This window comes from Lampetra fluviatilis, chromosome 61, assembly GCF_964198595.1.
Source record: "Lampetra fluviatilis chromosome 61, kcLamFluv1.1, whole genome shotgun sequence".
In the NCBI taxonomy this organism is placed as follows: domain Eukaryota; kingdom Metazoa; phylum Chordata; class Hyperoartia; order Petromyzontiformes; family Petromyzontidae; genus Lampetra; species Lampetra fluviatilis.
The window spans coordinates 4,706,428-4,720,007 of NC_136335.1; the positions used below are offsets into that span (position 1 = coordinate 4,706,428).

Here is a 13,580-nt window from a genome sequence, read left to right on the forward strand (position 1 = left end):
CGGGAATCGAACTCGGGTGGCCGGGTTCATACCGCTACACTACCGCTACACATTATACACACACATACACACATACACACACGTACACACACACACACACACGTACACACACACGTACACACACACGTACACACACACGTACACACACACACACACACGTACACACACACGTACACACACACGTACACACACACGTACACACACGTACACACACACGTACACACACACGTACACACACGTACACACACACGTACACACACACGTACACACACGTACACACACATACACACACACACACGTACACACACGTACACACACACACACACGTACACACACACACACGTACACACACACACACACGTACGTACCGTCCGTGGGGGGCTCCTTCTCCCCGCGGCTGGGGTCGTGGGTCGCGGGGCCCAGCAGGGCCCGCACCAGCCTCGCTCCGTCGCGCCACGACGACGTGGTGATGATGCGCGACCCTGGCAGGCGCACCACAAGCAACGTCACCTCCTCGCTCGCGACGCCGCCCACCGTCGCAGCGTCACCGTCGCAGCGTCGACGATGCTCCGGCCGCCCCTGTCCACCCTCCCTCACCCCCCCCCCCCACCCACCCGGGGTCGAGGGAGCCACTCGACCGGGGCGCCTGGACAGGATCCCCGTTCGCGATCGTAGGTAAAAGAACCCGGCGGAAACTTCGGAAGAGAAAACGGAGCGGCGTGCTGCGTGCGACGCGGTGGTGGGGGGGGGAGACGCTCACGACTCTCCGCTGTTGTGAACACGGCCGGGCGTAGGGACCAGAGGCACAAACGCCAAGCGGCCTGCGACGAACGGCACCAGTGTCGAAGTTGTGACAGGTAAGAGTGTAACGGGCGTCTTGAATTGAGCGACGTTATTGTCAATAGAGTTGCGGGAAAGGCGATGATGGTGGTGATGGTGATGGTGGTGGTGGTGGTGGTGATGATGGTGGTGGTGGTGGTGGTGGTGATGATGGTGGTGGTGGTGGTGATGGTGGTGATGGGAAGAAGCAGAGACAGGAATGAGGTGGCCTGCAGTGTGGTGAGTCGGTGGATAATTGGGTGAGTGTGTAAGTGGTTGGGTGTGTGAGTGATAGCGTGACTGAGTGTGTGAGTGAGTGTGCGAGTGAATGTGCGAGCGAGTGAATGTGTGAGCGAGTGTGCGAGTGAGTGAGCGAGTGTGCGAGCGAGTGTGTGTGTGAGTGAGCGAGTGAGCGAGTGTGCGAGCGAGTGTGTGCGAGTCACCGAGTTGCTGTGACCTGCAGTGTGGTGGTGGTTTCGACGAAACAGTCTGGTATCAACCAAGCCCTCAACATGGAAGGAGGAGGAACTTCTACCTGCAATCTGTGCATCTGATGTAACTCCCAATATGCTGGCGGGATGCTCATTCCACGGCGACGCCCCACGGCATCGCCCACTGGCCGACTGGGCATTGGCAACTCTTCACGGCGGCACCGTCACGCGGCGCTGCCACCCCGGCCGCCACCCGGGGCAGCCGGGCCAGTTGGCTCGACGCGGGGCAGTCGGGCGACGCCGACATTTTCACCGCGATCCGGCGCCAGCGTCGCGCGGCGGTGCCGAGACGCTAACGGCCTCGCCCGGCACGCAGGAGGTCGCGGGCTCGCGGGTTCGATCCCGACGGAACTCGCCGCAAGCGATGCCCCCCCCCCACGCGCGCCACCCACAGCCCCCCACGACGCCGCCGACGACCCCCGGGGCGGGGTCGACTCGGGCCCGGCGTTGGCGGACGAGTTAATCGCGGGGCGTCGCGTGCGGTCGCGCCGCTCGTCCGTCACGCGGAGCGCCAACCCTCGCTATACGCACGACGGGGGAGGGGGTGGGGGCAGGTGAGTTGGGGGGACGGTGGTGGGGGACGTGGGGCACGCCCACCACTGCACCGCTCCATCCATCAGACACGGAGCGATGAATTGGATTCCTGTCGGGCCGCGGAGAGAGAGGGCAGAGGGGAGAGCGGGGGGAGAGCGAGGGGAGAGCGAGGGGAGAGCGGGAAGTGGAGTGTGGGGGAAATTGTGGAGTGAGGGGAGAGCGGGGAGAGAGAAGGGAGAGTGTGGAATGTTGAAACTTGTAGAGAAGTGGAAACCCTGTCCCCCCCCCACTCACCCACTCACCCACCCGCTCACTCACCCACCCACCTCACTAACCCACCAGCCAATCGCCCACCCACACACCCGCTCACTCACCCACGCCGCTCACCCACCCCACTCACCCACCAACCCACCCACTCCCTCACCCACCCACCATCCACTCACTCACCTACCCACTCACCAACCCACCCACCCACCCACCTACCCTCTCACTCAACTCACCCACTCATGTATACAAGCACTGCTGGTGACCCATGCAGGTGTGAGCCAGGCTCTAACCTGCTTGGAATGTGGCAGATGCTTTGTCGAGGTCAGGGCTGGTGGATCACGCAGAGATTTGTGATACTCCCACTGCAGCTCGGCTACAGCGTCGTAGCCAGATGGTGGCAGCACAGCAAGTGGTTTACGGAATAAGAATGATACATATTTCGATTTAAAGCTTTCGTGACTGCAGGAATTCATCTTCTTGGTTTTTTCGGTAAAGTCACGTAGAATAAAACATAATAATAATGATTCTAGATTTGAAGCTTTCGTGACTGCAAGGAATCATCTTCTTAGGTTTTTTCGGTAAAGTCACGTAGAAAGTAAAATAAAATAAAAACAAAAATCACGACGTTTCGGAGGCAACACAAGTCTCCGTCATCAGGTGGGACCGTCACAGCCAGATTAGCTGTATCAAGCTAATCTGGCTGTGACGGTCCCACCTGATGACGGAGACTTGTGTTGCCTCCGAAACGTCGTGATTTTTGTTTTTATTTTATTTTACTTTCTACGTGACTTTACCGAAAAAACCTAAGAAGATAATAATAATGATGTGCACATCCTTTTGTTAAGGCGCTCTTCTTACACCCCCCAACTCAGCTTATATAGAAGCTCCCAGCTTGACAGGTTCTCATTCGTCACCTGAAGACGGCTGCTTGCTTTGTGGCCGAAACGTCGTGAGAATTATTTTATTGTTTTATTTTTATTATTTTATTACTTCCCTTCTACGTGACTCGACCGAAAAAACCAAGAAAATGACACACATTAAGACAAAGATCCCCCATATAGCCTGGAACAAACTGCTGGGGCAAGTACTATTAGTGAGCACCTATAAAGGCACGCGCAATGCACCAGGTAGTCATTTGAGGCCGAGTCGACCTAGAGGAGGCCCGGGACCAGTTCATATAATCGTCACGGATGTTGGCCGTGAGCGGGAATTGAAGTGCTGTTGGCGAGCGTCTATGAAGGCCGGCGCGGCACACGAGGGGGTGGGTGGCCAGCACCACGCCCGGCTGCCATCGTCTCCCGGGTGGCGATGTTAACTCCACACCGCACCAGGTACTCATTTGAGGCCGAGTCAACCTAGGGTAGGCCCAGGACCGGTTCAGATTATCACGGGTTGCTTGGTTCGTAGCGCGGTGCGCTAACCACACACACACACACACAGACGCGCATGCACACACACGCGTGCATGTTTTAGTGAAATTAAAACCCGGGGTGGCAATCGATGGAGCGTGCGGAGGGCAGGAGGTGCCACTAATCCCATAGAGGTCACCACACCACGCCCCCACTCATCCATCACCATCGCGGAGCCACGCTCGGCTTGCTCACTCGCACGGTCGCTCACTCGCACAGTCGCTTGCAAACACGATCGCTCGATTAATCGCTCCCCGATCGCTTGCAAACACGATCGCTTGCAAACACGATCGCTCGATTAATCGCTCCCCGATCGCTCGCTCGCAAAAACGATCGCTCCTCCATCGCGCGATCCATCGATCCATCACGCGCACGATCCATCGCTCCCAGTGAGCTAACAGAAGCACGTGTGTGAGGACTGCTCTGTGTGTTAACTACCTCGCCTGGTGTGCAGGAGGTCGTGGGTTCGATCCCGGCCCTGACGCCTGCTGCTGTATATTTGGAGTTTGCGTGTCTCTCTCATCATCATCACGGTGGCTAGGAGATGTTGACAACCTCGCCTGGTGTGCAGGAGGTCGTGGGTTCGATCCCGACCCTGACGCCTGCTGCTGTATATTTGGAGTTTGCGTGTCTCTCTCTCATCATCATCACGGTGGCGAGGGGATGTTAACTACCTCGCCTGGTGTACAGGAGGTTGTGGGTTCGATCCCGACCCTGACGCCTGCTGCTGTGTATTTGAAGTTTACGTGTCTCTCTCATCATCATCACGGTGGCGAGGGGATGTTAACTACCTCGCCTGGTGTACAGGAGGTCGTGGGTTCGATCCCGACCCTGACGCCTGCTGCTGTGTATTTGGAGTTTGCGTGTCTCTCTCTCTCTCATCATCATCAGGGTGGCTAGGAGATGTTGACTACCTCGCCTGGTGTGCAGGAGGTTGTGGGTTCGATCCTGGCCCTGACGCCTGCTGCTGCTGTGTATTTGAAGTTTGCGTGTCTCTCTCATCATCATCACGGTGGCTATGAGATGTTGACTACCTCGCCTGGTGTGCAGGAGGTCGTGGGTTCGATCCCGACCCTGACGCCTGCTGCTGTAGATTTGGAGTTTGCGTGTCTCTCTCTCTCTCCCCGTGGTCGGGTGGTTGTTTCTCCGGACCTTAGATTTTTCCCTCCACATTTAGAATCAACGTCACGCGTCTAGAGCATTTGGATGCTGCTATAAATATCCACGTGGTGGTGATGATGATGATGATGATGGTAAGCCATCTTCTTGGTTCTTTCGGTAAAGTCACGTAGAAGGGAAGTAATAAAATGATACAAATAAAACATAATAAAATAATTCTCACGACGTTTCGGCCACAACCCAAGCAGCCGTCTTCAGGTGAAAACCAGGTCTGTCGGGGCGACAGCGTCTGAATGACGGACCTGGTTTTCACCTGAGGACGGCTGCTTGCGTTGTGGCCGAAACGTCGTTATTATGTTTTATTTGTATTATTTTATTACTTCCCTTCTACGTGACTTTACCGAAAGAACCAAGAAGATGAATCCCTGCAGTCACGAAAGCTTTAAATCGAAAGATGGTAAGCCACTTCGTTGAGCGGCTATCATTTCTGATAGCCAAGTCGCATCTGAAAAAAAAGCTACGTAGCATTGCAGCGGAGCCTTACCTGGGGTCAAATAAAAATGGTTGAGAATGTATCTCCGCGCAATCAAAAATAAAACCACGCAACAACGAGCCCTTGAGCCAAAAACGCGAGCGGCCCCCCCCCCCCCGCGCCTCCCACGGGGCCTCACCTTTACCGGGAGCCGTGGGCGGAGGAGCGTCGCCGGCTGCGCCCGTGCCGGATCCTCCCCGTGCCGCCTGCACCTTCCTCACCGGCTTCCGCCGTGCGGGGGGAGGGGCCGCCGCAGTCCCGGCACGCTCCGGGCTCCTGGCCGGAGCCTTCCCCTCGCTCCCTGCGAACCAGCGCAGCGACAGCGCACGATAGCGCCGCACGGCCACGGGCGGCGCTATCATACTCACTCACACGCACTCACTCACTCACACTCACTCATTCACACGCACTCTCTCGCACTCATACTCACTCACTCACACACACTCACTCACACGCATTCACTCGCACACACTCATACTCACTCACTCACACGCACTCACTCACTCATACTCACTCACTCACACGCACTCACTCACATGCACTCACTCGCACACACTCACACTCACTCACTCACACGCACTCACTCACACGCAGTCACTCACTCACACTCACTCACACACTCACACGCACTCACTCGAGGGTAGTGACAAGCCGGCCGCACCGCCCTGGTCAACGGGTTTTGTGCGGAGCGAGGGAATGCGAGCACGTCACCGCCGACTCGTCGTTCCCCGCGTTGGCTTCCGCTAAAATACGCGATCGAATTTGCAAGTTCCTGTATGAGACTCACAAGGCCCCCCGAAGGGGGGTTAACGCCCCGTCCTATCTCGCCGATCTGCCGAGAGCGCGTGCCTCTGTCCGGCAACTTCGATCCACCAAATGCGGGCGCCTCGAGCGTACCGATGGGCGAGAGAGCGTCCCGGTAGTCGGCCGCCTCGCCTGTGGAAGGCCTCACCCCGGGTCCGTCAGCCGAGGTTTTTAGGGCTCGTCTGATAACGCGTTTATTTTCTTTCGCGCATCCCTCCTAAGTTTAACGCCGCGATGCCTCGTTGTCGTGAACGGCACCGCGTGAAACCGAGTTGTCCTTACGTACCTACCAATGCTGCTGCTGCTGCGGCTGCGTGCGCGTTAGCCGTGATCAAAACACGTACCTCCGTCACGACTTCAAAAAAAACGTTGTGCCAAGCTTAGAAAGCGCCGCCGCAAATGTCTCCGATCGGGATCACGCGACTACTGCCGGCGCGGTGGAGAGCGGGGGGCCTCACCGGAGGGGAGCAGCAGCGAGAAGCGGTGGCGCTGTGCGGGGTCCCGCGCCAGCGCCCGGAACTCGTGCTCCCGGTAGACGCTCCCGTCCGGCGCACGCACACTGCACTCCGCCTGGCTAAACCCTGCCACACCACCGCACAGCGGCAACAGCGTTAACAGACTGTTGGGGCAAGTGCTGTTAGCGAGCAGCGCCTATGAAGGCTAGAACGTCCACACGAGGGGGTGGGTGGCCAGCACCACGCCCGGCCGCCTTTGTCTCCCCGGTGGCGATGTTTACACTCCGCGCCAGGTATTAATGTGAGGCCGAGTCGACCTAGGGGAGGCCCAGAACAAGTTCAGATAATCCTCACCTGGGGTTGGCCGTGAGCGGGAATTGTAGCGCGGCGCGCTCACCGCTACACCACCGCTCCCCCCAGGGACAAACAACATGACACACGAACAACAACAACAACAACAACCGCCGTTCACCAGAGGTCGCAAACGGGTTTTGATTCCTTACTCGTATCTGTACCCGGCCGCACCAGGGTCGCAATCGGGTACCCGTACCCGTACCCTACCCGATACCCGGCTACCTGTACCCGGCCGGGTATCGGCTAGGGTACGGGTATCGGGTACCTGATTGCGACCTCTGGGATGAAGCCATGTTGCAGGCGCGGGTGGGTTGATTCTAGCAACTTGAATTGTGAAAAGAGACAAGACGTTGGGAAATGAGTGACAAACGGCGACTCACCAGTGAATCACGGCCTACCCGTACCTGGCCGCACCAGGGTCGCAAACAGGTACCCGGGTACGGGTAGCCGGGTATCGGGTAGGGTACGGGTATCGGGTAGGGTACGGGTAGGGTACGGGTATCGAGTAGGGTACGAGTATCGGGTAGGGTACGAGTATCGGGTAGGGTACGAGTATCGGGTAGGGTACGGGTATCGGGTAGGGTACGGGTATCGAGTAGGGTACAGGTATCGGGTAGGGTACAGGTATCGGGTAGGGTACGAGTATCGGGTAGGGTACGAGTATCGGGTAGAGTACAGGTATCGGGTAGGGTACGGGTATCGGGTAGGGTACGGGTATCGGGTAGGGTACGGGTATCGGGTAGGGTACGGGTATCGGGTAGGGTACGGGTATCGGGTAGGGTACGGGTATCGGGTAGGGTACGGGTATCGGGTACCCGATTGCGACCTCTGCCGTTCACCACTAGTGTCGACGACGGCGCCGGTGCCACACTCGGTGCGGCTCCGACACGTGAACACACCGGCGCGCCGGCACGCACGTGAACACACCGCCACTCGCCTCGGTAGACAGGCGCCGGCGGAGCGCTGGCCACTTTGCGAACTTTGGCGGCGAGGAGCCGGGGGGGTTCGGAGAACACGGGGAGGGCGGCTCGCTCCTCGCCGTGCCGGGGCTCGCCGGTGCCGGTGCCGCCCCGCTCGGCGCGCTGCCGGCTGACCACCTCCCGCAAGCGCCGCAGCTTCTCGTCGTCGCGGGGGACGCGGGGACGCCGGGACGGGGCCCCCGCCGGCGCGCGCAGAGACGCCTCGCTGGTGCCTGTCGGCGGCACCGTCAACGATGGCATCGGCGTCGTCACCGCGACGGTCGTAATCGTCGTCATCGTCGTCATCACAGATGTCATCATCACAGATGTCACCATCGTCGTCATCATCGTCGTCATCATCGTCATTACAATCATCATCATCATCACGAACATAATCATCATCGCCATCACAGACATCATCATCATCACCACCATCACAGACATCACCATCATCATCGTCCTCCTTATCGTCATCATCGTCATTACAATCATCATCGTCGTCCTCCTTATCGTCATTATCGCCATCACAGACGTCATCGCCATCACAGACGTCGTCACAGACGTCATCGCCATCACAGACGTCGTCACAGACGTCATCGCCATCACAGACGTCGTCACAGACGTCATCGCCATCACAGACGTCGTCACAGACGTCATCGCCATCACAGACGTCGTCACAGACGTCATCGCCATCACAGACGTCGTCACAGACGTCATCGCCATCACAGACGTCGTCACAGACGTCATCGCCATCACAGACGTCGTCACAGACGTCATCGCCATCACAGACGTCGTCACAGACGTCATCGCCATCACAGACGTCGTCACAGACGTCATCGCCATCACAGACGTCGTCACAGACGTCATCGCCATCACAGACGTCGTCACAGACGTCATCGCCATCACAGACGTCGTCAAAGACGTCATCGCCATCACAGACGTCATCGCCATCACAGACGTCATCGCCATCACAGACGTCATCACAGACGTCATCGCCATCACAGACGTCATCGCCATCACAGACGTCATCGCCATCACAGACGTCATCGCCATCACAGACGTCATCGCCATCACAGACGTCATCGCCATCACAGACGTCATCACAGACGTCATCGCCATCACAGACGTCATCACAGACGTCATCGCCATCACAGACGTCATCACAGACGTCATCGCCATCACAGACGTCATCACAGACGTCATCGCCATCACAGACGTCATCACAGACGTCATCGCCATCACAGACGTCATCACAGACGTCATCGCCATCACAGACGTCATCACAGACGTCATCGCCATCACAGACGTCATCACAGACGTCATCGCCATCACAGACGTCATCACAGACGTCATCGCCATCACAGACGTCATCACAGACGTCATCGCCATCACAGACGTCATCACAGACGTCATCGCCATCACAGACGTCATCACAGACGTCATCGCCATCACAGACGTCATCACAGACGTCATCGCCATCACAGACGTCATCACAGACGTCATCGCCATCACAGACGTCATCACAGACGTCATCGCCATCACAGACGTCATCACAGACGTCATCGCCATCACAGACGTCATCACAGACGTCATCGCCATCACAGACGTCATCACAGACGTCATCGCCATCACAGACGTCATCACAGACGTCATCGCCATCACAGACGTCATCACAGACGTCATCGCCATCACAGACGTCATCACAGACGTCATCGCCATCACAGACGTCATCACAGACGTCATCGCCATCACAGACGTCATCGCCATCACAGACGTCATCGCCATCACAGACGTCATCGCCATCACAGACGCCATCACAGACGTCATCGCCATCACAGACGCCATCACAGACGTCATCGCCATCACAGACGCCATCACAGACGTCATCACAGACGTCATCGCCATCACAGACGTCATCACAGACGTCATCGCCATCACAGACGTCATCACAGACGTCATCGCCATCACAGACGTCATCACAGACGTCATCGCCATCACAGACGTCATCACAGACGTCATCGCCATCACAGACGTCATCACAGACGTCATCGCCATCACAGACGTCATCACAGACGTCATCGCCATCACAGACGTCATCACAGACGTCATCGCCATCACAGACGTCATCACAGACGTCATCGCCATCACAGACGTCATCACAGACGTCATCGCCATCACAGACGTCATCACAGACGTCATCGCCATCACAGACGTCATCACAGACGTCATCGCCATCACAGACGTCATCACAGACGTCATCGCCATCACAGACGTCATCACAGACGTCATCGCCATCACAGACGTCATCACAGACGTCATCGCCATCACAGACGTCATCACAGACGTCATCGCCATCACAGACGTCATCACAGACGTCATCGCCATCACAGACGTCATCACAGACGTCATCGCCATCACAGACGTCATCACAGACGTCATCGCCATCACAGACGTCATCACAGACGTCATCGCCATCACAGACGTCATCACAGACGTCATCGCCATCACAGACGTCATCGCCATCACAGACGTCATCACAGACGTCATCGCCATCACAGACGTCATCACAGACGTCATCGCCATCACAGACGTCATCGCCATCACAGACGTCATCGCCATCACAGACGTCATCACAGACGTCATCGCCATCACAGACGTCATCACAGACGTCATCGCCATCACAGACGTCATCACAGACGTCATCGCCATCACAGACGTCATCACAGACGTCATCGCCATCACAGACGTCATCACAGACGTCATCGCCATCACAGACGTCATCACAGACGTCATCGCCATCACAGACGTCATCACAGACGTCATCGCCATCACAGACGTCATCACAGACGTCATCGCCATCACAGACGTCATCACAGACGTCATCGCCATCACAGACGTCATCACAGACGTCATCGCCATCACAGACGTCATCACAGACGTCATCGCCATCACAGACGTCATCACAGACGTCATCGCCATCACAGACGTCATCACAGACGTCATCGCCATCACAGACGTCATCACAGACGTCATCGCCATCACAGACGTCATCACAGACGTCATCGCCATCACAGACGTCATCACAGACGTCATCGCCATCACAGACGTCATCACAGACGTCATCGCCATCACAGACGTCATCACAGACGTCATCGCCATCACAGACGTCATCACAGACGTCATCGCCATCACAGATGTCATCACAGACGTCATCGCCATCACAGATGTCATCACAGACGTCATCGCCATCACAGATGTCATCACAGACGTCATCGCCATCACAGATGTCATCACAGACGTCATCGCCATCACAGATGTCATCACAGACGTCATCGCCATCACAGATGTCATCACAGACGTCATCGCCATCACAGATGTCATCACAGACGTCATCGCCATCACAGATGTCATCACAGACGTCATCGCCATCACAGATGTCATCACAGACGTCATCGCCATCACAGATGTCATCACAGACGTCATCGCCATCACAGATGTCATCACAGACGTCATCGCCATCACAGATGTCATCACAGACGTCATCGCCATCACAGATGTCATCACAGACGTCATCGCCATCACAGATGTCATCACAGACGTCATCGCCATCACAGATGTCATCACAGACGTCATCGCCATCACAGATGTCATCACAGACGTCATCGCCATCACAGATGTCATCACAGACGTCATCGCCATCACAGATGTCATCACAGACGTCATCGCCATCACAGATGTCATCACAGACGTCATCGCCATCACAGATGTCATCACAGACGTCATCGCCATCACAGATGTCATCACAGACGTCATCGCCATCACAGATGTCATCACAGACGTCATCGCCATCACAGATGTCATCACAGACGTCATCGCCATCACAGATGTCATCACAGACGTCATCGCCATCACAGATGTCATCACAGACGTCATCGCCATCACAGATGTCATCACAGACGTCATCGCCATCACAGATGTCATCACAGACGTCATCGCCATCACAGATGTCATCACAGACGTCATCGCCATCACAGATGTCATCACAGACGTCATCGCCATCACAGATGTCATCACAGACGTCATCGCCATCACAGATGTCATCACAGACGTCATCGCCATCACAGATGTCATCACAGACGTCATCGCCATCACAGATGTCATCACAGACATCATCATCGCCATCACAGATGTCATCACAGACATCATCATCGCCATCACAGATGTCATCACAGACATCATCATCGCCATCACAGATGTCATCACAGACATCATCATCGCCATCACAGATGTCATCACAGACATCATCATCGCCATCACAGATGTCATCACAGACATCATCATCGCCATCACAGATGTCATCACAGACATAATCGCCATCACAGATGTCATCACAGACATCATCGCCATCACAAATGTCATCACAGACATCATCGCCATCACAGATGTCATCACAGACATCATCGCCATCACAGATGTCATCACAGACATCATCGCCATCACAGATGTCATCACAGACATCATCATCGCCATCACAGATGTCATCACAGACATCATCATCGCCATCACAGATGTCATCACAGACATCATCATCGCCATCACAGATGTCATCACAGACATCATCATCGCCATCACAGATGTCATCACAGACATCATCATCGCCATCACAGATGTCATCACAGACATCATCATCGCCATCACAGATGTCATCACAGACATCATCATCGCCATCACAGATGTCATCACAGACATCATCGCCATCACAGATGTCATCACAGACATCATCGCCATCACAGATGTCATCACAGACATCATCGCCATCACAGATGTCATCACAGACATCATCGCCATCACAGATGTCATCACAGACATCATCGCCATCACAGATGTAATGCGGGCGAAAGCGACCTTCCGGATGTGACGTCACGAGGAGGCGGAGCCAGGTGACGTGGGTGAAAGGTAGGGGGTCCTTAAGCGGGTAAACCGGAAGGAGAAGGCAGTCGGGGTGTGAATGGAAAGGTGTGGGGCCACGCGGGCGTACGAGCCGAGGGGGCACCGTCAGAAGCGGGAGCCAACCCTGGGAACAGTAGGGAGCTACTGGGAGGTGTAAAGCTGCAGATAGAGATAGGCAGTAAGGCTGTGTGTGAGGGGCAGCGGGGTGGCTGCCAAGAGTCGCAGGAGCGACGAGAAGGCGAGACAGCACGAGGCTGTCAGAGCTGCAGCAGGAACAGCCAAGGGAGCTGTGTGAGAGTACAGCAGCGGAGCTGCTGTGGGGCTGCAAGAGCGACAAGAACAGCAGCGGGGCTGCTGATGTGGACTGGAGTGACATCGGAACCAGCACAGAGAGAATAAGAGAGACAGCCGTGTGGGAACGCAGTACGGACCGAATAAAGGACACTGAGCCAGAGATCGTGGTCAAGTCTTTTATTACACTGGGGTCAGAAGTGAAACGGCATGTCTAAGCAAGTAAGGAAGAAACTTCCCCCGGCGCCAGCATCGGCTTCTTCGTCCGACGACGACGAATTCCCTCCGACCACGGATTCTGCTGGGGTGGTGGAGGAGAGCCCTGCTGAGGCGAGCACGGGGACGGGCGTGGAAGATGTCGGCGCGATGGCGGGTCCGTCAACAACATCGGACGCTGACCAAAGATGGCAACAGGTGGCAGAACAACTGGAGACACTCAAGGACGTCCTGGCGCATCTATGTCACCTCGTTACGCCAAGGACGACGATGGAACGAGAAGGTGCTCCACGGGCCGCCACGTTGCCTGCCCTGCCGCCGCCATTGGCCACGCGGCAAGAAGACGCCATCTTGCGCGCTCCGCGGCGCCAAACCGCCAT

General features: G+C 56.2%; 1 protein-coding gene across 1 annotated transcript in view; it reads right to left on the reverse strand.

Moving 5' to 3' along the window:
• The window catches only part of LOC144951215 (uncharacterized), a 68,247-nt gene that overhangs the window by 2,116 nt on the left and 52,551 nt on the right, over positions 1 to 13,580 (reverse strand). Inside the window, exons 7-10 of the mRNA XM_078881364.1 lie at positions 7,684 to 7,976; positions 6,434 to 6,549; positions 5,317 to 5,472; positions 369 to 482 (exon numbers count right to left, since the gene is read on the reverse strand). Of these exons, the coding sequence (XP_078737490.1) occupies positions 369 to 482; positions 5,317 to 5,472; positions 6,434 to 6,549; positions 7,684 to 7,976 (679 nt within the window). The remainder of the gene's footprint in view (positions 1 to 368; positions 483 to 5,316; positions 5,473 to 6,433; positions 6,550 to 7,683; positions 7,977 to 13,580) is intronic.